Source organism: Aquarana catesbeiana, linkage group LG13 (genome assembly GCF_042186555.1).
Source record: "Aquarana catesbeiana isolate 2022-GZ linkage group LG13, ASM4218655v1, whole genome shotgun sequence".
NCBI lineage: Eukaryota > Metazoa > Chordata > Amphibia > Anura > Ranidae > Aquarana > Aquarana catesbeiana.
In genome coordinates, this window is record NC_133336.1 from 17,802,821 (window position 1) to 17,829,170 (window position 26,350).

Here is a 26,350-nt window from a genome sequence, read left to right on the forward strand (position 1 = left end):
CCAAATTAACGAAAACCCATTTAACGCATTTTTCCGAATATTCGTAAATTTGGAAATTTGTAAATTCGGAAATCTGAAAGAAAAATTAACTAATAATTGAACTATTACTAACTATTAAATTATAGGTATTGGAATTTCTTTTCAAATTTGGCTGTTAGTGAACGTAACGAGTACGAATTTATCTGAAGTTACCAATTATCCGAAATAACGAAAGCCGCATCCAAACAAATGGAACCTAATAAAAACTTTTTATTATTATTATTATTAATTTGTTCCGTTCCATTTGTTTAGATGCGGCTTTCGTTATTCCGGGTAATTGGTAGCTTTCGGATAAATTCGTTACGTTCACTAACAGCCAAATTTGAAAGGAAATTCCAATACCTATAATTTAATAGTGGGTTACTATTTCAGACTTTCTAATTTTCGGGTTTTCAAAATTCCCAATTTTCCAATTTCCGAAATTTTCTGAATTTTGAATTTCCGAATTTTCCAATTTCCGAAATTTTCTGAATTTTGAAATTCCAAATTTTCCAATTTCCGAAATTTTTCGAATTTCCAATTTCTGAAATTTTCTGAATTTCGAATTTCCGAATTTTCCAATTTCCGAAATTTTCTGAATTTTGAAATTCCAAATTTTCCAATTTCCGAAATTTTCTGAATTTTGAAATTCCAAATTATCCAATTTCCGAAATTTTCTGAATTTTGAATTTCCGAATTTTCCAATTTCCCAAATTTTCTGAATTTCGAATTTTCCAATTTCCTAAATTTTCCGAATTTTCCAATTTCCGAAATGTTCTGTATGTCGAATTTCCGAATTTTCCAATTTCCAAAATTTTCTGAATTTCGAATTTCCGAATTTTCCAATTTCCGAAATTTTCTGCATTTCGAATTTCCGAATTTTCCAATTTCCGAAATTTTCTGCATTTCGAATTTCCGAATTTTCCAATTTCCAAAATTTTCTGAATTTCGAATTTCCGAATTTTCCAATTTCCGAAATTTTCTGCATTTCGAATTTCCGAATTTTCCAATTTCCAAAATTTTCTGAATTTCGAATTTTAGATTTTTTCCAAAATTTCGGCATTAACGAATTTGTCAAAATTTGTTAAACAAATTCGGAACTAAACGAATTGCACATGTCTACACTTTATTATATCTGAGAAAATAGAGAGTGCAGCATGGGTAGGAAGAACGGATCTGATCCGACCTTTTACTTAAAAGTCATAAAACTTTGAAATGTTATTCCAGCCATTTTTTTTTTTTTTTTCTGTATTCCAACCTACAGAAGCGCCTCCCCCATTGTATGACAGGTACTCTTTATTTTCCCAATTCTGATTCATGATGGAAATCCACATTTTTTTGTTCATTTTTCTTTTTGCTTTCAGCTTAATCTGGCCAAACCGATCGAGGACCAAGGCCCGCTGGACGTCATCATCCACAAGCTGACGGACGTCATCCTGGAGGCCGACCAGAATGACAGCGAGGCCGTACAGCTGGTGCAGAGGTTCCAGGTGAGCCAACCGCCCGAAAAAAAGCAGAATTTACAAGTTTCCGTGTGCGTCCCCCAAAACTGGACCACGTGACTCCGCCCGCTACGGACAAAGCTCGTTGGCAGCGTTATAAAATCTTTTTTTTTTTTTTTTGTCAATCGCTTTTAGGTGTGCGTTATTTGTACCCAAGCTTGGTGTGTTGCAGGTGTTGACTGAGACATCCGACTCTGCCGCAGAGGAGCTTACACTCTAATGTCCCCACTGCGGACTTGGGAAGGCCATAGATTATATAATTTTCTTTCTTTCAGCCACTGGTGGAAGGTAAGAAAATTTGCTCAATTCCCCCATCAACACAGTCAGAGTTGATGAGGGGAATCCCTCCCGCAGCAACTGTGTACTGCCAGCAGGGGGAGCCTTCCCTGCCAGCAAAACACAATGATCACTGCTGGCAGCTATAGGATTGTAAGCTCTTCTGAGCAGGGCCCTCTTAATCCTCTTGTATTTTATTGTATTATAACTGTATTGTCTCCCTTTTATATTGTACAGCGCTGCGTAAACTGTTGGCGCTATATAAATCCTGTATAATAACTAATAATAATAGGCACTGGCAGTGTAATATCCAACAGGCTGGTTGTACTGAAGTTGGTTGATTGGATAGACTTCAGTACAACCAGCCAGCCCATAAATGGATCGAATCTTAGTCAGTAGACATGTGCAATTCGTTTAGTTCCAAATTCGCCTTTTTAACGAATTTTGACAAATTAGTTCATTTTGAATTATCCAAATTTTTTGGGAAATTCGAAATTTGGGAAATTCGAAATTTTCGGAAATTCGAAAATATGAAATATCTAATATCTATTACTAACTATTAAATTATAGGTATTGGAATTTCCTTTCAAATTTGGCTGTTAGTGAACGTAACGAATACGAATTTATCCAAAGTTACAAATTATCTGACATAATGCATGCTGTATATAAACGAATGGAACGTAACGAATTATAATAATAATAAATAACAATAATAAGAATAATAAAAACGTATTATTATTATTATTTATTATTATTTTGTTCCGTTCCATTTGTTTAGATGCGGCATTTGTTATTTCGGATTATTTGTAACTTCGGGTAAATTAGTATTCATTACGTTCACTAACTGCCAAGTTTGAAAGGATATTCCAATACCTATAATTTAATAGTTATTGTTGGTTATTTCAATTTTTTTTTTATTGTCGTTCTTTTGAATTTTCGAAAGATTCGAAAATCCGAAAATTCAAATTTTTGAATTTAAGAATTCCGGTTTTTCGGAAAAAAAAAAAAATGAAAACAAAAAATTTTTCGGCAGTGCACATGTCTATTAGTCGGCCCCTGGAGAATCAACTGAGATTCGATCCATCTCTGACCAGCTTTACAAGGTAGAACCTGATTTGGGTGGCGGCCAATCGACCTTCCACTTACATTTTTCAGTTGTGAAGGAAAGACAAACACAGAGGAACCCTTGGTGCCCAGCCTGTTGGCCTTAGGGCCACACGCCATCCTCGGGGGGGCCCCCAGAGCGAGCAGCATAGAATGGAAGAAAATGTCAGAGATTATGTTCAATCCAGAATCTGTATAGGGAATGGGGGGCATTGATTTGTATTGGGGTAATGGCGGTAATCCCTACAAGTCTTATATAACATGTCCCCAATGCCCAAAAATGTGCATTTGCTGCAAATTTCAGAAACCTGCTGCCATCGCAGGTTGCACTTGCGGTGCTATTAATTGTGAATGCTCGCAGATGCGTGTTTTGCCGTGCGACAAAACCTGCTGTAAATGCGCCAAAGCGCTCATTGAAGAAGCACCCGGCGCTCCGTGAACGACAAGGTTCTGGAGCTACTTTGAAGCGTTTAGTTGCATGTAACCTGCACTAGCATGAAAAACGCACAAAAAAAAGCATGTTCCCGCTATGCTCGGGTGTGAATGGAGCCTGAATGTCTGTGCAGCATAGCCTCAGTCTCCAATTCAACCTGCAGCATTTCTTATGTTTCTAGCATTACATGTACTGAACAGTGGTGGCCTGTCCATTAGGGGAGCACGGGCTCCGCCCCCCCTCCATGTGTCCGCCCCCCCTCCATGTGTCCGCTCCCCCTCTCCATGTGTCCGCCCACCTCTCCATGTGTCCGCCCACCTCTCCATGTGTCCGCCCCACCTCTCCATGTGTCCGCCCCCCCTCTCCATGTGTCCGCCCCCCCTCTCCATGTGTCCGCCCCCCCTCTCCATGTGTCCGCCCCACCTCTCCATGTGTCCGCCCCCCCTCTCCATGTGTCCGCCCCCCCTCTCCATGTGTCAGCCCCCCCTCTCCATGTGTCCGCCCACCTCTCCATGTGTCCGCCCCACCTCTCCATGTGTCCGCCCCACCTCTCCATGTGTCCGCCCCACCTCTCCATGTGTCCGCCCCACCTCTCCATGTGTCCGCCCCACCTCTCCATGTGTCCGCCCCACCTCTCCATGTGTCCGCCCACCTCTCCATGTGTCCGCCCCCCCTCTCCATGTGTCCGCCCCACCTCTCCATGTGTCCGCCCACCTCTCCATGTGTCCGCCCACCTCTCCATGTGTCCGCCCCACCTCTCCATGTGTCCGCCCCACCTCTCCATGTGTCCGCCCCCCCTCTCCATGTGTCCGCCCCCCTCTCCATGTGTCCGCCCACCTCTCCATGTGTCCGCCCACCTCTCCATGTGTCCGCCCCACCTCTCCATGTGTCCGCCCCACCTCTCCATGTGTCCGCCCCCCCTCTCCATGTGTCCGCCCCCCCTCTCCATGTGTCCGCCCCACCTCTCCATGTGTCCGCCCACCTCTCCATGTGTCCGCCCACCTCTCCATGTGTCCGCCCCACCTCTCCATGTGTCCGCCCCACCTCTCCATGTGTCCGCCCCACCTCTCCATGTGTCCGCCCCACCTCTCCATGTGTCTGCCCCACCTCTCCATGTGTCCGCCCCACCTCTCCATGTGTCCGCCCCACCTCTCCATGTGTCCGCCCCACCTCTCCATGTGTCCGCCCCACCTCTCCATGTGTCCGCCCCACCTCTCCATGTGTCCGCCCCACCTCTCCATGTGTCCGCCCCACCTCTCCATGTGTCCGCCCCACCTCTCCATGTGTCCGCCCCACCTCTCCATGTGTCCGCCCCACCTCTCCATGTGTCCGCCCCACCTCTCCATGTGTCCGCCCCACCTCTCCATGTGTCCGCCCCACCTCTCCATGTGTCCGCCCCACCTCTCCATGTGTCCGCCCCACCTCTCCATGTGTCCGCCCCACCTCTCCATGTGTCCGCCCCACCTCTCCATGTGTCCGCCCCCTCCCCCTCTCCATGTGTCCGCCCCCTCCCCCTCTCCATGTGTCCGGCCCCCTCCCCCTCTCCATGTGTCCGGCCCCTCCCCCTCTCCATGTGTCTGGCCCCTCCCCCTCTCCATGTGTCTGGCCCCTCCCCCTCTCCATGTGTCTGGCCCCTCCCCCTCTCCATGTGTCTGGCCCCTCCCCCTCTCCATGTGTCTGGCCCCTCCCCCTCTCCATGTGTCTGGCCCCTCCCCCTCTCCATGTGTCTGGCCCCTCCCCCTCTCCATGTGTCTGGCCCCTCCCCCTCTCCATGTGTCTGGCCCCTCCCCCTCTCCATGTGTCTGGCCCCTCCCCCTCTCCATGTGTCTGGCCCCTCCCCCTCTCCATGTGTCTGGCCCCTCCCCCTCTCCATGTGTCTGGCCCCTCCCCCTCTCCATGTGTCGGCCCCTCCCCCTCTCCATGTGTCCGCCCCCCTCTCCATGTGTCCGCCCCCCTCTCCATGTGTCCGCCCCCTCTCCATGTGTCCGCCCCCTCTCCATGTGTCCGCCCCCCTCTCCATGTGTCCGCCCCCTCTCCATGTGTCCGCCACCTCTCCATGTGTCCGCCCCCCTCTCCATGTGTCCGCCCCCCTCTCCATGTGTCCGCCCCCCTCTCCATGTGTCCGCCCCCCTCTCCATGTGTCCGCCCCCCTCTCCATGTGTCCGCCCCCCTCTCCATGTGTCCGCCCCCCTCCCCCTCTCCATGTGTCCGGGCCCCTCCCCCTCTCCATGTGTCTGGCCCCTCCCCCTCTCCATGTGTCTGGCCCCTCCCCCTCTCCATGTGTCTGGCCCCTCCCCCTCTCCATGTGTCTGGCCCCTCCCCCTCTCCATGTGTCTGGCCCCTCCCCCTCTCCATGTGTCTGGCCCCTCCCCCTCTCCATGTGTCTGGCCCCTCCCCCTCTCCATGTGTCTGGCCCCTCCCCCTCTCCATGTGTCTGGCCCCTCCCCCTCTCCATGTGTCCGGCCCCCTCCATGTGTCTGGCCCCTCCCCCTCTCCATGTGTCAACTCAACCGCAGTGTTTTTACGTGTGAACGAGCCCTAAGAGTGCTGCTGCCGAATGCAACTAATGCCGCGTACACACGGTCGGACTTTTCGGCTACAAAAGTCCGACAGCCCATCCGACGGACTTTCGGCGGGCTTTCTAACGAACGGACTTGCCTACATACAATCACACAAAAGTCAGACGGATTCGTACGTGATGACGTACACCGGACTAAAATAAGGAAGTTGATAGCCAGTAGCCAATAGCTGCCCTGGGTTTTTGTCTGTCGGACTAGCATACAGACGAGCGGATTTCTGGGTCCGGCGGAGTTACAACGTAAAGATTTGAAGCATGTTTCAAATCTAAAGTCTGTCAGATTTGCGGCTGAAAAAGTCCGCTGAAAGTCCGGGGAAGCCCACACACGATCGGATTGTCTGCCGGATTTGGTCCGTCAGCGTCTGTCGGACTTTTGTAGACGAAAAGTCCGACCGTGTGTACGCGGCATAAGTACTACTGCTCCTCTAAAAAGTGATCTGAGTGTGTTTGACAGGTGGTGAGGAGGAGATATGTTGCCTCCTCACCACTTAACTTAAACCCATGATTGACACGCAATGGACGCGATTGCGACGCGGTAGTACTGCAATTTACAGGTTTAAAACTGGTGTGAGGAAGCGAACACCGTGCCCTGTGATCTTTAATTTCTCTCATGTTGTTCAGGTAGATCTCCACCTCTTTAAGGTTGCCCACCCCCCTGGCTTTAGATGTTTTTTAATACGGCTAAACAGGTTCCCATGAATGCTGGCAACCGGCTTCCTCAGCCAGGCACCAGGAGGGGAACAGCGGCATCGGAGCGCAGTCCTATGCCGACGTCCCACGTGGGTCAGGCCTGGCGGAGGTGACCTGATGAGCTAAATTAAGTCTTTAAATCTTTTTTTATTTGTTGTCCTTGGCCGGATGCCGGAGAACTCGGCAATGGCTAAAGATAGCGTCCGATAGAGTTCCGCTAATTGTAAAAGCCACGCGAGAGTTTGTAAAAACCAGGAGCCCAACTTTTCATTTACAACTGACCTGCGGGAAATTTTATTTATTTCTTATTTATTTATTTATTTTTCTTGGTTGCATTTCATGCATTGCCTAGAAAAGCCAAAACCGTTCTTGTATCTTGTCCAGAGTTTTATTCTGAATCAATAAACATATAAAATATAAATCACATGTCCAATAATAATAATATGCAATGATGGAGACTTAAAAGTTTCAATACCATAAAAGGTCCAGAGACGTGTCATGTGTACATTTCTGCTATGGACCTCTTCTTTCTTTTTTTTTTTCTGCAGTAATTTTTTATTACTTAACCACTTTGCACCCAACACCTGTTCACCCTCCCTATGGACCACAGCAATTTTTACAATTTTACTATGGACCTGTTTATTCGCCAAAACCTCCCAACTTTACTACTTTACTACACAGCTTCCACCCAACTTTACTACCCAACTTTACTACCCAACTTCCACCCAACTTTACTACCCAACTTCCACCCAACTTTACTACCCAACTTCCACCCAACTTTACTACCCAACTTCCACCCAACTTTACTACCCAACTTCCACCCAACTTTACTACCCAACTTCTACCCAACTTCCACCCAACTTTACTACCCAACTTCCACCCAACTTTACTACCCAACTTCCACCCAACTTTACTACCCAACTTCCACCCAACTTTACTACCCAACTTCCACCCAACTTTACTACCCAACTTCCACCCAACTTTACTACCCAACTTCCACCCAACTTTACTACCCAACTTCCACCCAACTTTACTACCCAGCTTCCACCCAACTTTACTACCCAGCTTCCACCCAACTTTACTACCCAACTTCCACCCAACTTTACTACCCAACTTCCACCCAACTTTACTACCCAACTTCCACCCAACTTTAATACCCAACTTTACTACCCAACTTCCACCCAACTTTACTACTTTACTACCCAACTTCCACCCAACTTTACTACCCAACTTCCACACTACTTTACTACCCAACTTCTACCCAACTCCCACCCAACTTTACTACTTTACTACCCAATTTCCACCCAACTTTACTACCCAACTTCCACCCATTTTTACTACTTTACTACCCAAATTCCACCCAACTTTACTACTTTACTACCCAACTTCCACCCAACTTTACTACTTTACTACCCAACTTCCACCCAACTTTACTACCCAACTTCCACACTACTTTACTACCCAACTTCTACCCAACTCCCACCCAACTTTACTACTTTACTACCCAACTTTACTACTTTACTACCCAATTTACCACCCAACTTTACTACTTTACTACCCAACTTTACTACTTTACTACCCAACTTCCACCCAACTTTACTAATTTACTACCCAACTTCCACCCAACTTTACTACTTGGTCTTAAACTAAAGACCACCCCTCCACCCCTCGTTTTTGGATATACATTTTTTTCCTTTTTTTTTTTTCTTACCTTTTATGAAGTACAACATAGCGCACACAAAGGTGTACTAACGTCCCAGCCTAGCCACAGCGAAGTATGTCATTTCTTCTCTGCCTCGGCCCTTCCTTGTCCCCCCCCCCTCCTTCGCTGCCTTCTGGGACCTGTGTGTGTGTCCCAGAAGATGACGGGGCCATTTAGAAAGCACTGCACGACTCACGCATGCGCAGTAGGAAACCAGTTGCGAAGCCAGAAGGCTCCACTGCCGGTTTTCCTTAGGTGCAATGGTGGCGCCTGCACCCAAGCGGGATAGACGAATCACCTTGGGGGGGGGACCGGGGGAGGGGGGGGCGCGACTTTGCAGGCTCTCTGGACAGGTAAGTGTCCTTATTAAAAGTCAGCAGCTATGGTACATCAGCCTGTCCAGCAAAAGCTGGCCAGCTTTTTGTCGAAGAAATACAGCCTCCGATCGGCACTGGTAAGCCAATCTCCCTGTCAGAACACAATAGCTCAGTGGGGAGATCGATGTACTAACATTGGATAGTTAGTACAGCGGCTCCTCCCGCTGATGGTGTGTACCAGGCATGATTAGACAAGAAAATGCAACAAAACTAAACAAAACACACTTTTTCTTTTTTTTTTTTGTTATTTAAAAAATGAATTGTGTTACTGCGCATAAAATGTGCGCATTTTATTCTGTGAATTTGTCCTTTTTAAAATGATTCTGGTACAAAGCATTGCAAAGTTATTTACAAACGAAATCGTTTTTTTTTTTTTTTTTTTTCCACTTAACACTATTCTAAGACTCCGTTCACATCTAGGCGTTTCTATTTTACAGGCATTTTCCGAGCGTTTTTTCAGACATTTTTGTACAGGCGTTTTGAAGTTCAAAAGGTCACCAATGTTAAAGAATTAAAACGCCCGTACTTCTTTTTCTTTTCTTTTTTTTTTTTTGCGTGACGGGCGTTTTTGCTTTGGAGGCGACGGAACGCTCAGATGTGAACAGGGGCCATTGAAATGAATGGGATTTGTCTTGTTGGGAGTTTTTAGAGCTGAGGCTTGAGGTAGAAAAACGCCTAGATGTGAACAGAGCTTAAATGGAAAATATGTGTAAATATAAATTAAATGTGTAAAAATAACAAAACAAAAATGTTTAAATATTAATAGTTAATGAAATAGAAACAAAAAAATTAGCAGGAAAATATAGTTGAAGAAAGGAGGAGAATAAGCCCCGGTTCACACAGGGGCGGCACGGCTTGCAGGTCGCTTCACCGAGGCGACTTGCACACGACTGCCACGGCGACTTGCAAAAAAGACTTCTGTATAGAAGTCTATGCAAGTCGCCCCCAAAGTAGTACAGGAACCTTTTTCTAAGTCGGAGCGACTTGTGTCACTCCTACTAGAACGGTTCCATTGTACAGAACGGGAGGCGACTTGTCAGGCGGCTAGGTCGCCTGACAAGTCGCCCCCGTGTGAACCGGCACTAAGGAGTTAATTAGGGCTGGTTAAGGAGGGGTTAAACAAAAAAACGTTTTATTTTTAGAAAAACTTTTTTTTTTTTTTTACTTTTTAGGTTGCATTAACTGACATCATTTGCACATCTAAGTTCATCCCTTTGATCTGCAGATGAATGAACAGAATGATACAAAATAACAATGAAACACTGTATCTTTATATGTTATTTCTGAGCAAGGATGGTTTATAAACACTGATTCAGACTGCTTTTTTGACAGCTGTGCACACTTTTCTGAGTATACAGCAATGTGATTAATCAAAGCCAACAATTATTTTATACTGGGAGGGGGGGATCCCAGAAGCAGGGCAGAGAGACTGAACATGCTGCACACAACCTGTATACAATGCAGAAGCTTTTTTTGGCATGTGTAGCACACCTAAAGTCTGCAACTAGTTAAAGTGTAAGTTCATCTTTCAAAGAGATTTTTAGAAAATACTCCTATGCAACTCTATATCTAATAAATAGTACATACCAAAGCTTCTCCTGTTCAGTCCTCCACTCTGTACATAGCGCACTCCCAAACCCTGCACTCTGTACACAGCGCACTTCCGAACCCTGCACTCTGTACATAGCGCACCCCTGAACTCTGTACATAGCGCACCCCCGTACTCTGTACACAGCGCACCCCCGAACCCTGCGCTCTGTACACAGCGCACCCCCGAACCCTGCGCTCTGTACACAGCGCACCCCCGAACCCTGCACTCTGTACACAGCGCACCCCCAAACCCTGCACTCTGTACACAGCGCACCCCCGATATAACCGCCCCACAATGAAATGCACCCCTAATCTACAAATTCATGCTCATCTGATAGATCTGCTGATGAATAAAACATAGCGCACCCCTGAACTCTGTACATAGCGCACCCCTGAACTCTGTACATAGCGCACCCCTGAACTCTGTACATAGCGCACCCCTGAACTCTGTACATAGCGCACCCCTGAACTCTGTACATAGCGCACCCCTGAACTCTGTACATAGCGCACCCCTGAACTCTGTACATAGCGCACCCCTGAACTCTGTACATAGCGCACCCCTGAACTCTGTACATAGCGCACCCCTGAACTCTGTACATAGCGCACCCCTGAACTCTGTACACAGCGCACCCCCGAACCCTGCACTCTGTATACAGTGCACCCCCGAACCTTGGACTCTGTACACAGCACACCCCCGATATAACCGCCCCACAATGAAATGCACACCTAATCTACAAATTCATGCTCATCTGATAGATCTGCTGATGAATAAAACAGAGTAGATACAAAAGTAGCACTGTTACTTTGTATCTCTCTATCTGCTGTCTGTACAATGTTTATAAACAATGTCACTTTTGTTTCTCTCCATCTCCCATTTTTGATCAACGTTTGTAAACAATGTGTCGTTGTCAACTCCAGGCTGTCTTTTTCACAGTGGGGAATCACAGGTGTACTTGGGGTGTGTATAGCACGCCCAGTGTCCACAACTGGTTAAAGCCAAACTCCAGTAAAAACTTTTTTTTTTTTAACAGAGGGGGGGGGGGGGGGGGAGTTAAAATGTAAGCTCACCTTTAGGAAGATTTTCCTAAAATCCCCCTATGCGCATTTATATCCTTGGAATAGTACATACCAGTGTTTCCCCTGCTGTAAATGGTATGTCCGCTCATGAATCTTTTTAACCTCTTAGTGCTGGTGCTTCCCGGGCCTTTAAGAGGTTTATGACGCCGGGGGGCGGCTTAAGATCATGTGACCGCCGTGATTGGCTGTCACGGCAGTCAAGTTAGGGGGCAGTAACTGTGCCAGGAGCATGCATTGGGGGCAATTTACGCAAATATGCGGCCCCTTTGGCGTGAAGAGGGGCCGCAGAGGCTGCATATTTGCGTACGGCCGGCACCAAGGGATTAGCTTATTACTGTCCATGCATTGCTGCCCCAGTGACAACCGCAATCCCTATTTCTTGCACAGGTGTCATAGTGACCAGAAAGAAAGTAAAATCTCCCCAATTGGGTCACAGGCAGAAGATAAAAACTGACCCAATAACAGCAAAGTGGCCATAATAGTCCACCCAATCTGTGCGCTCTCACCAACTCCACCCCGGGTAATGTCCAGTATTAGATGGTGCCCGAACTTACCTGGATGGATGACATCACTGCCCCTCCCCAAATGAAAGTGTTTAGGGCTGGTGATTGGCTGCTCAGGCCTAAACACTGTCACCTGGAAGGGGCGGGGGGGGGGGGGGTCACATGCTCCCTCACGCAGCTCTAATTGCATGTAAGGATCTGTACCTGGAAACATTGTTTCATCTTATCCGGTACTGTTACATGTAGTTACAATGTTTGCTGCAGGAAATTTGTTGCCATTTCTGAGATGATATTTTGCAGCAAAGAGTTTGGACGTAACCCAAAGCCATTTCTCAGCTTCCTATTGATCCCTCCATGCCAGACACACAGCTGCAAACACCTAGAATTGGATAGAAAACAAGGTTTTGGGAGATATGGGACTTTCAAGGTGCACTTATATTTGAATATATATGATGAACACACTATATTAAAAAAATATATATTTATTGTAATACATAAGAAAATTTAAAATGGCATTTATATACAATACATCCGCATCCGTTTGGGTAGTAAAGGACACATTTTGATGATGTTATGCTGTGATCCACACTTGTATTCTACATGTTTTGCCGTAAGGCTTCTTCAGGAAAAGCGTGGATTCTTATCTACTAAATAAACATACATATCAGATAAATATTGTTACATTATTCAAAACACAAGCAATTTAAAAAAAATAAATATATATAACAGTACAGTATTTTATTTTTTTAATTAGTTTTTTTGTGTTTTGAATAATGTAACAATATTCATCTGATATATATGTTTATTTATTCAGTAGATAAGATTCCATGCTATTCCTGAAGAAGCCTTATGGTGAAACATGTGGCATACAAGTGTGGATCACAGCATTACAACATCAAAATGTGTCTTTTTCTACCCAAACGGATTCGGATGTATTGTATATAATGCTATTTTAAAATTTCTTATGTATTACAATACTTTTTTTTTTTTTTTTTTTTTTAATATAGCGTGTTCATCATATATATTCAAATTCCCATATCTCCCAAACCATGTTTTCTATACACACATCAGGGGATGGTGGTGACATATATCCTCTATAAAAGATTCTGGAGTTGATCACAAATACCTTTTGCACCTAGAATTGGATATTTGGTTCAGCCAGTCACCTCTGCCAGACCAGCCCTGGACCCCCCCCCTCCCCACACACACACACACACACATTGCTTCAGCAGCACAGGCTGGTCCAGGACACCCCTCCACCCCCCATATTCTGCTGAAAGGAAAATGAAGGAGCAGCAGCAGACTGATGGGGTCACCCCTCTGCTTTTCTGTCCTGCCAGCATGTTCACAGTGTTGGCAGCATTGTGTTGGCTTACAGTGCTACTCTCCCTCTTCAGTCTGCATGTTGCTGTGTGGTGAATGACATAGAGCTGATACCAAGACAGATTCAGGTACTTTTACTAGCTGTACGTGAAAATACGTTTAGTGGGTTTTCAGTAAATGTGTAACTGCATTAAATGGGGTTTTCATGTGCCGGGAGTTCAGCTTCCATCGTTGGTCTCGGCGCCCTCATGTTTAATCTCGTCACTTGCTGATGTAAAGCAGACGCCGGCCTGTGTGCAGGAGCTGCAGAGTGAAAGGGAAATAGAAGTCTGACATCAATAAATATGTTTTCATTTGTTGTTTTACCGGCCGATTCTGATGTGACTTTCAAATTTCAAACCTGCTTGCTGTCCCATATTGTCGGTGGTGAGATTTCATATGCAGATTTGTAGACTTTTCTTTTTAATGGCTGTCTGAATGTCACGTAGACAGGATGCGACCTTCAGATGGTAGACAAACAAGCTAATTGAACCCATAACCCTATCACTGCAAGGGTCAAGAGGAGCGTAACTAGAACCTTCAGGGCCCCAGTGCAAGAAATCATGAAGGTCCCCCCTGGCCCCTGACCGGGGCCCTTCCCTCTGATCCTGGGGCCTTTTACTCGCATTGTGGGGCCCTTTATTATGACCACCTTCCTGCCATCCTGGGGTCCCCCCCCACAATGGCGAAACTCCAGAACCTAGTCACAAGTGCGAACTTCCTTCACTGGTGTCAGAAGTTTTTTTTTTCAGTCTTCTTCTTCTTATCTATTATCTTATTATTATTTTTATTTTATTTTTTTACCCTTTTTTTATCTTATTTATTTTTTTTAACAATTTTCTTTTTCGATTTTCTCTTCAATATTCTAGAACCCCCATTGGAGTGGTCCCTCCCCCCCAATCCTACCAGATCCTTATCTGAGCTGGCAGGCCAGGAAGGGGGGGGGGCAAGTGAGCACCCCCTCCTGAACCATATCAGGCCACATACCCTTAGCTTGGGGGGGCAGGGCTTTTGGCAGTGGGGGTGACATCACCTGGTGGCACCGCCCCCTTGTGACGTCACCGACCCAACATGCAGCGGTCGGTTATGTCACTAGGGGACGATGCCACCAGACGACATCACCGGGGTTCCCTATTTAGGAAATGGCAGAGCAGGCAGACGGCTGGTGCCTTCGGCACAAGCTGAGCTTTTTTATTTATTTATTTTTTATTTTACGTTGCGGCGGGCAACGTGCTTGTCGATGGATCTACACAGGGGGACATTTTGTTTTCGTTTTTTAATAAGGAATTATCAAAAATTGCCCTTTTTTTTTGGTGAATGAGTAGGGGTACAAAATGTACTCCATACTCGGAGTTGTATCCGACTAAGGTAGACACCTAGTATCTAGTACCTCATCCCAAGAAATCAAATGTTCATAACAGGGGGGAAGGTTGGAAGGGGATTATCACGGTGCTTACAAATAATAATGGAAACCATATATATATAAAATTATAAATTTAATATGAACATTATTAAAAACCAAGCATAACAGTTCCGTAAGTGTTGTTTAACATTTCCATTATGTTGGTCACATGAGAAGAATTCCGGTTGAACAGAGATCTGATATTCGTATACTATCCCGACATGTTTCGCCTTATGGCTTCATCGGGGCATATGCGAATCAACCAATGATTATGAAAAACACCTCAAAGCCCCCATAAGGGTCACCGCCGAAGGAAGGATCACGAAGAGGAGGAGGCACTGACGCGGCCACAGAGGACACACAATGACCAGGTTAAAAAAATTTGGACACTGGACAAACAGGCAAGTGTGGTTCTCAGGCCAGAGACGGAGGGCGACCTGTGAACCACACTTGCCTGTTTGTCCAGTGTGATTTATTCCATCTTCATGGGATACATGTGGTTGTGTGTATATATAGGTGCCTTCCACTACTTCCTCTGAATACATTTTCTTTTAACCTGGTCATTGTGTGTCCTCTGTGGCCGCATCAGTGCCTCCTCCTCTTGGTGGTCTTTCCTTCGGTGGTGACCCTTAGGCCCCTTTCACACTGGGGCGGTTTGCAGGCGTTATTGCACTAAAAATAGCGCCTGCAAACTGCCCCTAAACAGCCTCCGCTGTTTGTTCAGTGTGAAAGCCCGAGGGCTTTCACACTGAAGCAGTGCACTGGCAGGAGAAGAAAAAATCTCCTGCAAGCCGCATCTTTGGAGCGGTGAAGGAGCGGTGTATTCACCGCTCCTTCACCGCTCCTGCCCATTGAAATAAATGGGACAGCGCGGCTATACGAGTGGTTTTAACCCTTTTTCGTCCGCCAGCGGGGGGTTAAAACCGCACTGCTAGCGGCCGAATACCGTGGTAATACAGCGCTAAAAATAGCGCTGTTTTACCACCGACGCCCCCTACCGCCCCAGTGTGAAAGGGGCCTTATAGGGGCTTTAAGGTGTTTTTCATAGTCATTGGTTGATTCTTATATCCCCTGATGAAGCCATGAGGCGAAACATGTCGGGATAGTATACGAGTATCAGATCTCTGTTCAACCGGAATTCTTCTCACGTGACCACCATAATGGAAATGTTAAACAACACTTACGGAATTGTTGTGTTTGGTTTTTAATAATGTTCGTATTAAATTCATAATTTTATATATATATGGTTTCCATTATTATTTGTAAGCACCGTGATAATCCCCTTCCAACCTTCCCCCCTGTTTTGAACATTTGTACCCCATACTCATTCATGTAGGGGGGGGGGGGGCATGGATCCTGGTGGTCCACTTGTTAAAGGGGGCTTCCAGATGCTGACCACCACCGGCCAGGGTTGTGGGGAAGAGGCCCTTGTACCCATCAACACAAGGTGCTTTAGGGAGAGGGGGAGAGCAGTCCCCCTGCCCAAAGCATCCCTCCCATGTTGAGGGTATGTGACCTAGTATGGTTCAGGAGGGGGGGGGGGTGCTTGCCCCCTCTCTTTCCTGCCAGGCTGCATGCTTGGATAAGGGTTTGGTATGGATTTAAGAGGGGACCCCATGCTGTTTTTTTGTTTTTTGTTTTTCTGTTTTTTTTTTTCTTTCTTTTGGCATGGAGTTCTACTCTGTAGCAGACCCAAAGGGGCCTGGTATGGATAGGGGAGGGGGGACCCCGCGCCATTTTTTTCACAATTTTTTATTGCCGGCAATTGTTTTTTTTTTTTGTTTGTTTGTTTTTTTTTTTTGTTTTGTTTTTTGTACAATTAGCTGTCACCGGGGTACCAGTCATTCTTTAAGGATGCGGCGGCTGGCTTCCCGGCCCGCTCCTGAACAACCAGCTAATGTTAAAGACGCTGGTGGTTGCCGGCTCCAAAAATTCTTCTGCTTTTGTATCTAAATCGCAGCTGAACCGCTGCTTTGGAAATTTGCAGTGAAAACTGAGGGGAAATTCGCACCGGACATGTGCGAACCGAGCCTAAGTGTTTTGGAATGCAGAAAACGTCTTTCTCCGATGATGTAATGTATATAAAACATCGCCCAATAGTTCATGTTTAGACCTAAACACAGTCCGCTCCGTGTATGAATAACTCTTGTGGGTGCGATGGGAGTACAGAGGTCGTACCTGCAACGTCCTCGTCCCCCGGGGATCCGCCCACTCCCCTGACCCCTGACCTCTGCTCTGCCAATTAACCACTTCCCCTCTGGAACAAGTTTTTTTTTTTTTTCCTTTTTAATTGCACACATGTTAAAATCTGCATTTTTGGCAACAAAATTACTTAAACCCCCCCCCCCCCACACACACACCAAAAAAAAAATTATACATTTCCTGAAAGCAGAGTAAAAATATATAGCAGTTGCAATTGTGTACCTCGCACGAGAATTGCACAACTGTTGGTCAAATCTTTATTTTTAGGGGGGAGGGGGGGGAATAAACTAAAATGACTTTTTTTAAAATAATCATTTTATTTTTTATTTTTGCATAAGAAGAATAAACTGTTAAAAAAGGGAACGTTGCACAGAAGACTTTCCAAAGTATTGCCCACAGTGAACATTGAAATGGTTTTCCTGCATTGAAAAAACAATTTGGGGCCCATTCACACTAATGCCGCGTACACACGATCGGAAATTCGGCCAGCAAAAGACCGATGAGAGCTTTTGGTCGGAAAATGCGACCGTGTGTACGCTCCATCGGACTTTTGCTGGGCGAATTCCTGCCAGGAAAAGATTGAGAGCAGGTTCTCAATTTTTTCGGTCGGAAAAAGTTCCCTTCGGAAATTCCTATCGTCGGTAGCAATTCCGACGTGCAAAATTCCTACGCATGCTCGGAAGCATTGAACTTAATTTTCTCGGCTCGTCGTAGTGTTGTACGTCACCGCGGTTTTTTTTAACGGTCGAAAGTTCAGCAAACTTTTGTGTGACCGTGTGTATGCAAGACAAGCTTGAGCGGAATCCCGTCGGAAAAACCATCCAAGATTTTTCTGACGGAAAATCCGCTCGTGTGTACGCAACATAAGACATAAGACCTGCATGCAATGCGCACAGGATTTCTATGCGTTTCACATGTGGTTCTGTGCAGTGCGATTTCAGCCCATTCATTTTGAATGGGCTGAAGTCGCACTACACCATCAGTAGTGCATGCAATAGTGCCCCATTATTGGTGTCAGTGGGAGGAATTGTCCCCCATTATTGGTATCAGTGGATGAAATGGTGCCCCAAGGGCTGAATAAAAGCAAACAAAGGGCCGCATCTGGCCCCTGGGCCGCAGTTTGGAGAGGGTTGCCCCAGGCCATGGATAATCTTCCCATTCCTGGATCTGTAGTCCGCTCCTCCAGATCTGTGCAGACATCGGGGGGAGACGAGACAATTATAGAAGCTGGAGGGGGGCGGTTTGTGCAAACGAAGCCACGGTTGCCATGGCTGCAAAGAGCAGAAATGTAACATTGGTGATGATTATAAAACGATGATCGTGTTTTGGCGGTAAGAAGGGGGGCCCGGTCAGTGTTAGGTGGGTGGTCGTAATGTTATGGCTGATCAGTGTTTATATTTAAAGTCAAAATCTTTTCATCCCGCTAAGTGCAGCAGAAGGCGGGTTTTTTTTTTTTTTTTTTTACTATAACATTTCATCAAACTTTATTGAGAGGGTTGTGTCAGTGCGGTGTCTCAGACAGGTATAAATGGAGCTGCACTGGGGTCTCTCTGGGGTCTCTCTGGGGTCTCTCTGGGGTCACACTGGGGTCTCTCTGGGGTCTCTCTGGGGTCACTCTGGGGTCTCTCTGGGGTCTTTCTGGGGTCTCTCTGGGGTCTTTCTGGGGTCTCTCTGGGGTCTTTCTGGGGTCTCTCTGGGGTCTCTCTGGGGTCTCTCTGGGGTCACACTGGGGTCTCTCTGGGGTCTCTCTGGGGTCACACTGGGGTCTCTCTGGGGTCTCTCTGGGGTCACACTGGGGTCTCTCTGGGGTCTCTCTGGGGTCACACTGGGGTCACACTGGGGTCTCTCTGGGGTCTCTCTGGGGTCACTCTGGGGTCTCTCTGGGGTCTTTCTGGGGTCTCTCTGGGGTCTTTCTGGGGTCTCTCTGGGGTCTCTCTGGGGTCTCTCTGGGGTCTCTCTGGGGTCACACTGGGGTCTCTCTGGGGTCTTTCTGGGGTCTCTCTGGGGTCTTTCTGGGGTCTCTCTGGGGTCTTTCTGGGGTCTCTCTGGGGTCTCTCTGGGGTCTCTCTGGGGTCACACTGGGGTCTCTCTGGGGTCACACTGGGGTCTCTCTGGGGTCATGAACGGGAAACGAAAACCAGGACTGGCCCTGGGGGGCGACTTGTAACCGTGAAGGAGAACCAAGCTTCCATTCTGCCCCTCCTTCCAACCTAAAATCTGCGTCTTATTGCGCCCCGCCTTTTTTATTGCGCTTTTCTTTTGGGAGAACGTCCCGACACACAAGTACACTAAGCCCCGCTTCACATTTGCCACGACTTCTAATGCAACACAGAAAGTCACATGAGAAGTCAACACCCATTCATTCCAATGGGCACCGTCTAAGTACTGGTTCACACCGGTGCGATCTCTGCTGCAACTTGAGTCGCTCAGAACCGCATGAGAAGGGAAATCCTATTACTTTCAGTGGTGCCCATTCACATTATGGTGTCTGTGTAGTTTTGGAAAAGGTTCCTGTGCTACTTTGGTGCGATTTCTGCTGCGACTTTGCTCCACAGAATATGCTAAGCGCATCCAAAGTCGCACTACATAATCGCACTGACAGTTGCATCAAAAGCGCATTACTTTTTTAAAAATAAAAATAAACATGTTCTATTTACCTGCTCTTGGTAATGGTTTTGCACAGAGCGGGCCCCGATCCTCCTCTTCTGGGGTCCCCCGCCGCGCTCCAGGCTCCTCCTCTTCATCGGGTGCCCCCACGGAAAGCCTTTACCCTAGGGGACACCCGTGCAGGGCGCGCCCCCGAGCCCCGCTGCTGCGTCCATTGACACAGACAGCGTTACTCAGCCCCACCCCCCTCCTCACAGCGTTTGGTTGACAGCCAAAGGCTCCTGCTGCTATCCATCTGTCCAATGAGGAGAGAGACAGTGGCTGGAGTCGCTGCACTCGTGCACATCGCTGGATCGAATCGGGCTCGGGTAAGAAAAAGGTGGGTGAGGGGGAGCTGTAGCACAGAAGGTTTTTCACCTTAACGCATTCTTGAGGCTTTAGAACCACTTTAATTGCTGGGGCTCAAGTCGCAGCAACAACAAACATTCCTGCCCTACTTTTCTGCGTCTTCCTTGTCACGTAGAGTGCACTGTTAAAAATCGCAAAAAAACAAAAAAACAAAAGGCGGTTGTCTTGGTCTTATCTTTACCACTTCAGAGTGTTATGATCAGCCAAAGTTTCAAAAGTCGCATGAAAGTCACTTTGAAGTCGGAAAAGTCACGTGAAAGTGTAAAGGAAATTTGTAAGTTCTGTATATAATTGTATGTATTGCGCTCTGCCCTCACTGTGCACACGGCACCAATAATGTTTTCAGTACATGTTTGCATTCTTTCGAGTCCTGATTAGAATTAGCCTGCCTATGTTACGCCCCTTGTTACCATAAACGTATAATTGTAATATTAATGTGATACCTTCGTAATCAATGTGTATAAAAACCTTTGATTGCGTCATAATAAAGCAGAACAGTTATTTGGAAAGATGCTGAGCGTATCTTTTGTGTCTGTTCCCTACTGCAGTAGTTCCTATTAATTTGGAACCGCTAATCAATATGAGGATAGGAGTTGCCTATCTATAAATTCCAATGTCAAAAGTCACTTTGAAGTTGCCTCAAGTACCATGCAAGTCGCAATGGCTCCCGCTGCTGTCGATCAAATGCTGTGAGGAGGGGGGCGAGTCCCGCTGTCTGTGTCAATGGATGCAGCGGCGTGGCTCCGGAGTGTGCCCGCACGGGTGCTCTGAAAGTCGCATGACTTTGGGGTTGCAGCAGTGGGAACCGAGCCTAAGTGGCAAAAGACCAGCACTGCAACACGACACAACGCACATAATGAGTACAAAAAAGAAAAATGGCACATGTCCTGGCATTTGCCTTTTGCCATGCATTGGCAGCCCATTCATTTTGACCTAAGGCAGTGCATGTAAACGCACAGGCAGTAGTGCATCAGGACAGGTAATGCAGGAGGGAAGACAGCAGGCTGGGGGAAATGTTACAATGGCTGAAACAAAAATATATATATTTTTTCCTTAATTTGTGTTTATTTTCTCTTACAGGAATATATTGATGCGCACCCAGAAACCATCATTTTGGACCCGTTACCCGCTATCCGCACCCTGCTGGACCGCTCCAAGTCCTACGAGCTCATCCGCCGGATTGAGTCCTACATGCAAGGTAAGATACGGCTACAGTGTTTCTTCTCCCCCCCAATATAATGTAACAATCAACTGTTTATTCTGCCGATTCCACGGTATAAGGATCACTTCCTGTTAGGGTGACAACTCTGCATTAAAGCTTTAGAGCGTTGTCACCCTTTTGCTAAGAGCTTTCACTTCTGGACTACAGACCTGCGTCCAAAGTTGTGATGGTGCAGATTCCCCCCCCCCAGCGCTGATTGTTCCCAACAGGTGACCGCACTCAATAGTCCTGCCTTTCCTCCTGATATTAAGCACTGTCTACAGCAGGGGGCAGGACGGCAAGAGCCACAAGGACTGCTGGGATTTGTAGTCCTCCCATGGGAAGCACCAGTGTATATCTCCATGCCCCAGGAGATTAGAACGGTCATGTGACATCTGCTAAAAGCAATTTTAAAAGTATTTTGATTGGAGAACACTTTGCATTCATTGAAAAAATGAAGTGTTCTCTGATTGGTGCCTATGCTGACCGGGCGACCTCCTGTATTCATAATGCAGCAAGGCAGACGCTCGGCACGGGACCCGGAGTAGCGGTGATTACTACAGTCGTTTTTACTTTCCAGAGCGAGCCCACAGGTAGGGTATAAAAAGAACTATGCAGCCTTTGCCAGACGTGTTTCGGCCCCTGTGGGCTTTAGTCATGACTGAAATGCGTCAAACCTGTATTTGGACTGCGCTTTTGAAGGATCTCGAATAAACACGATTTGAAGAGCATAGCACACAGTGTTGCCAACCACTTAAGTTGGATGATGAAGCCTTTGCCAGACGCAATTCAGCCCAGTGGGCTTTAGTCATGACTAAAACGCGTCAACATTCTCTGTATTTGGACTTGTGTGCTTTTTGATGGATCTCGAATAAACACGATTTGAAGAGCATAGCACACAGTGTTGCCAACCACTTCATTTGGACGATGTAACATTTCCCATATGCAATTCAGCCCGGGTGGGCATTAGTCATGAGGGTTGACGCGTTTCAGTCGACTAAAGCCCACGGGCTGAAATGCGTCAACGCTCTCCTGTATTTGAACTTGTGTGCTCCCAATGGATCTCTAATAAACAAGATTAGAAGAGTATAGCACACGGTGTTAGATGATGTAGCCTTTTCAAGACACATTTCAGGTATAAAAATAACTATGTAGCCTTTGCCAGACATGTTTCGCCCCGGTGGGCTTTAGTCATGACTGAAACGCGTCAACACTTTCTGTATGTGGACTTGTGTTTTCCCGATGGATCTCTAATAAACAAGATTGGAAGAGCATAGCACACAGTGTTAGATGATGTAGCCTCTTCTAGACACATTTCAGGTATAAAAAAAAACTATGTAGCCTTTGCCAGACATGTTTCGGTGGGCTTTAGTCATGACTGAAATGCATCAACACTCTCTTTTGATGCGTTTCAGCCCCGGTGGGCTTTAGTCAACCCTCTCTCTCTCTCTCTATTGGGACCTGTGTTCTCCTGAAGAATCTCTAACACGATTGGAAGAGCATAGCACACGGTGTTGCTAACCACTTAATTTAGATGATGTAGCCTTTTCCAGATTCAGTCATGACTAAAGCCCACCGGGGCTGAAACGCGTCTGAAAAAGCCTACATCATCCAAATGAAGTAGTTGGCATCACCTTGTGCTATGCTCTTCAAATCGCGTTTCATTCAAGATCCATCAGGAGAACACAAGTCCCAATACAGAGAGTGTTGACGCGTTTCAGTCATGACTAAAGCCCATCAGGGCTGAAACACATCTGAAAAAGCCTACATCATCCAAACTAACTGTTTATTTTAACTTCAGCTGTCAGCAATGGTACAAAGCATTGAAAAATTATTTACAAATGAAATAAATTGATTTTTTTTTAATTTAGCGCTTTTTCTATGTGAAATGTGTAAATTATATGTTAATAGATATGTGTAAAAATATTCACTAACAAAGCAAACAAAAAAAGTTTTAATTGTTAATCATTTATAAAATAGACGTGAACAACAGAAATAAAAGCAGGAAAATAATTAAATGGAGGAGAATAAGGAGTTAATTAAGGCTGATTAGAGTAAATTAAGGGTTATTAAGGGGTTAAACAAAGGAACATTTGTTCATCCCTTTGATCTGCAGATGAAGAAACAGAAAGATACAAAAAGAAACAATGTTTCTTTTTATTTTAGCGTTTCAGTGGCTGAGCAATGTTGTTAGTAAACATTGCTGGCTGTTTTTTTTTTTTTTTGACAGCTCCAATCACCAGACTTCTTTAACACTTCAGTTGTCAACAGGGGAGACCCGCTGACAGCTCAAAGAATCGAGCCTGAAAGTATACGTTTCAGGTATCGGTGTATTTGCATGAGTACCGATACTTGTGCAAATACTCGGTATCTGCACCGATACCGATACTAGTATCGGTGCAACCCTAGTATCACCGTGTGCTATGCTCTTCAAATCGTGCTTTTATTCAAGATCCATCAGAACACAAGTCCAAATAGAGAGGGTTGACGCGTTTCAGTCGTGACTAAAGCCCACTGGGCTGAATTGCGTATAAGAAAGGCTACATCATCCAAATGAAGTGGTTGGCAACACTGTGTGCTATGCTCTTCAAATCGGGTTTATTCGAGATCTATCAAAAGCACAGTCCAAATACGGGGTTGATGCGTTTCAGTCATGACTAAAGCCCACAGGGGCGAAACCCGTCTGGCAAAAGCTACATAGTTATTGTTATACCCTACCTGTGGGATCGCTCTGGAAGGTAGAAACAACTGTAGTAATCACCGCTACTCCGTGTCCCGTGCTGAGCGGCTGCCTTGCTGCATTATGAATACAGGAGGTCGCCCGGTCAGCATGGGCACCAATCGGAGCACACTTTCCATTTGCTGAAACGCGTCAACACTCTGTGTTGGGACTTGTGCTCTCCTGATGGATCTCTAATAAACAGGATATGAAGAGCATAGCAGACGGCGTTGCCGACCTCTTTGTTTGGATCCTTACACTGACAGTGGTGCGCAGGGCCGGGACAAGGGGGTGGGCAAGAGGGTCGGGCGCCCCCGGGCGCAATGGGATTACTGTAAGGATGGGAGGGGGGCGCCTTCCAACAGGAGTGGCAGTGATTTTGACAAGTGAGTGACTGCTGGAGGATCCCCCTAAGCTTGCACATCATGAATGGGGGGGGGGGGATTGCGGTTTGGCATCTTTGCCCTGGGTGAAAATTCTCCTTATCACAAATCCCCTCCCCCTTCTGTTTTATCACCTCGTCTAGCACAAATCCCCCAAATCTTTGCCCTGGGTTTTGGCGCTGGTGGTCTGAGCACACGTGGGGGGTCTCTCTTTCCCCACTCTGTGCCTCCTGTGGGTCGTAGAATCGCACCGCTAGCTGAAGGCTGCACCAATGTCTGTATAAGGCCCGAGGCCGTCCGTTCTGTTTATTTTTCTATCTGTGAAGAATGATGATTTCTGTACCGTGGAAAAGAGATTTCCCTGCGTCTCTGGCATGGGGGGGGGGGCGGGTTGTCGATCGCCCATGTGTCATACCGGATAATGGTGTCCTACATGGGATCCGGTGAAGGGCGGCATTGTGTGCGGACATGGAGTCAGCGCCCAGAAACCTGTCCCCCCCCCCCCCCCCCGTCTCTCCCATGGGTCTTTGTTCCTTTTTTGCGGCCGCCGACAGAAAGGCCAGTGTATTGTACGGGTATAAAGGGCGGCTTTGTGGAGGACGAGCGAAGCTCCGGGAGAGCGGGATACTCTGGGAGAGCGGGATACTCTGGGAGAGCGGGATACTCCGGGAGAGCGGGATACTCTGGGAGAGCGGGATACTCTGGGAGAGCGGGATACTCTGGGAGAGCGGGATACTCTGGGAGAGCGGGATAGGTGAAATCTACACTCAGCTCACATTTAAAACTGAAGCTAAAAAAAATTTGAAAAAGAATTGCTGGTGAACACAGATGTACGAGAAAATCACTTCAGTCCAAATCACCCGACCCTCCCCTCCCCCGATAACCTTCAATCTACGTATGAAAGAGCGCAATCACACCGAGATCCTGAATCACTAAATACAAGGGCTCGTTCACATGGGGGGCGGTAAAAGTAGGTGTTAAGCCACGGTTTTACCACCCCCTGACCGCCCACTAAGGCTGCAACTAACGATTATTTTAATAATAATCGATTAATCGGCCGATTAATTTTTTCAATTAATCAGATAAAATCATTTAAAAAAAAAACATAATATGCCAGTTTTCAGTTTATTTAAAAGTAATAATGAAAAACTGAGTGTTACACTCAAACTGCAGAATAAAACACCAATGATGGGGCACTATTCCTCCCGGGAACACCAATGATGGGGCACTATTCCACCCGGGGAACACCAATGATGGGGCACTATTCCACCCGGGAACACCAATGATGGGGCACTATTCCACCCGGGAACACCAATGATGGGGCACTATTCCACCTGGGAACACCAATGATGGGGCACTATTCCACCCGGGAACACCAATGATGGGGCACTATTCCACCCGGGAACACCAATGATGGGGCACTATTCCACCCGGGAACACCAATGATGGGGCACTATTCCACCCGGGAACACCAATGATGGGGCACTATTCCACCCGGGAACACCAATGATGGGGCACTATTCCTCCCGGGAACACCAATGATGGGGCACTATTCCACCTGGGAACACCAATGATGGGGCACTATTCCTCCCAGGAACACCAATGATGGGGCACTATTCCACCCGGGGAACACCAATGATGGGGCACTATTCCACCTGGGAACACCAGTGATGGGGCACTATTCCACCCGTGAACACCAATGATGGGGCACTATTCCACCCGGGAACACCAATGATGGGGCACTATTCCACCTGGGAACACCAATGATGGGGCACTATTCCACCCGGGAACACCAATGATGGGGCACTATTCCTCCCGGGAACACCAATGATGGGGCACTATTCCACCCGGGGAACACCAATGATGGGGCACTATTCCACCCGGGGAACACCAATGATGGGGCACTATTCCACCCGGGAACACCAATGATGGGGCACTATTCCACCCGGGAACACCAATGATGGGGCACTATTCCACCTGGGAACACCAATGATGGGGCACTATTCCACCCGGGAACACCAATGATGGGGCACTATTCCTCCCAGGAACACCAATGATGGGGCACTATTCCACCTGGGAACACCAATGATGGGGCACTATTCCTCCCAGGAACACCAATGATGGGGCACTATTCCACCCGGGGAACACCAATGATGGGGCACTATTCCACCTGGGAACACCAGTGATGGGGCACTATTCCACCCGGGAACACCAAT

The 26,350-nt window shown here is 46.8% G+C and overlaps 1 protein-coding gene across 2 annotated transcripts in view; it reads left to right on the plus strand.

The window, feature by feature from the left end:
- The window catches only part of ITPK1 (inositol-tetrakisphosphate 1-kinase), a 230,617-nt gene that overhangs the window by 104,314 nt on the left and 99,953 nt on the right, over positions 1-26,350 (plus strand). For both annotated transcript variants that reach the window (XM_073609695.1, XM_073609696.1), the window contains exons 4-5: positions 1,383-1,508; positions 20,912-21,029. In XM_073609695.1, coding sequence (XP_073465796.1) covers positions 1,383-1,508; positions 20,912-21,029 — 244 coding nt within the window. The remainder of the gene's footprint in view (positions 1-1,382; positions 1,509-20,911; positions 21,030-26,350) is intronic.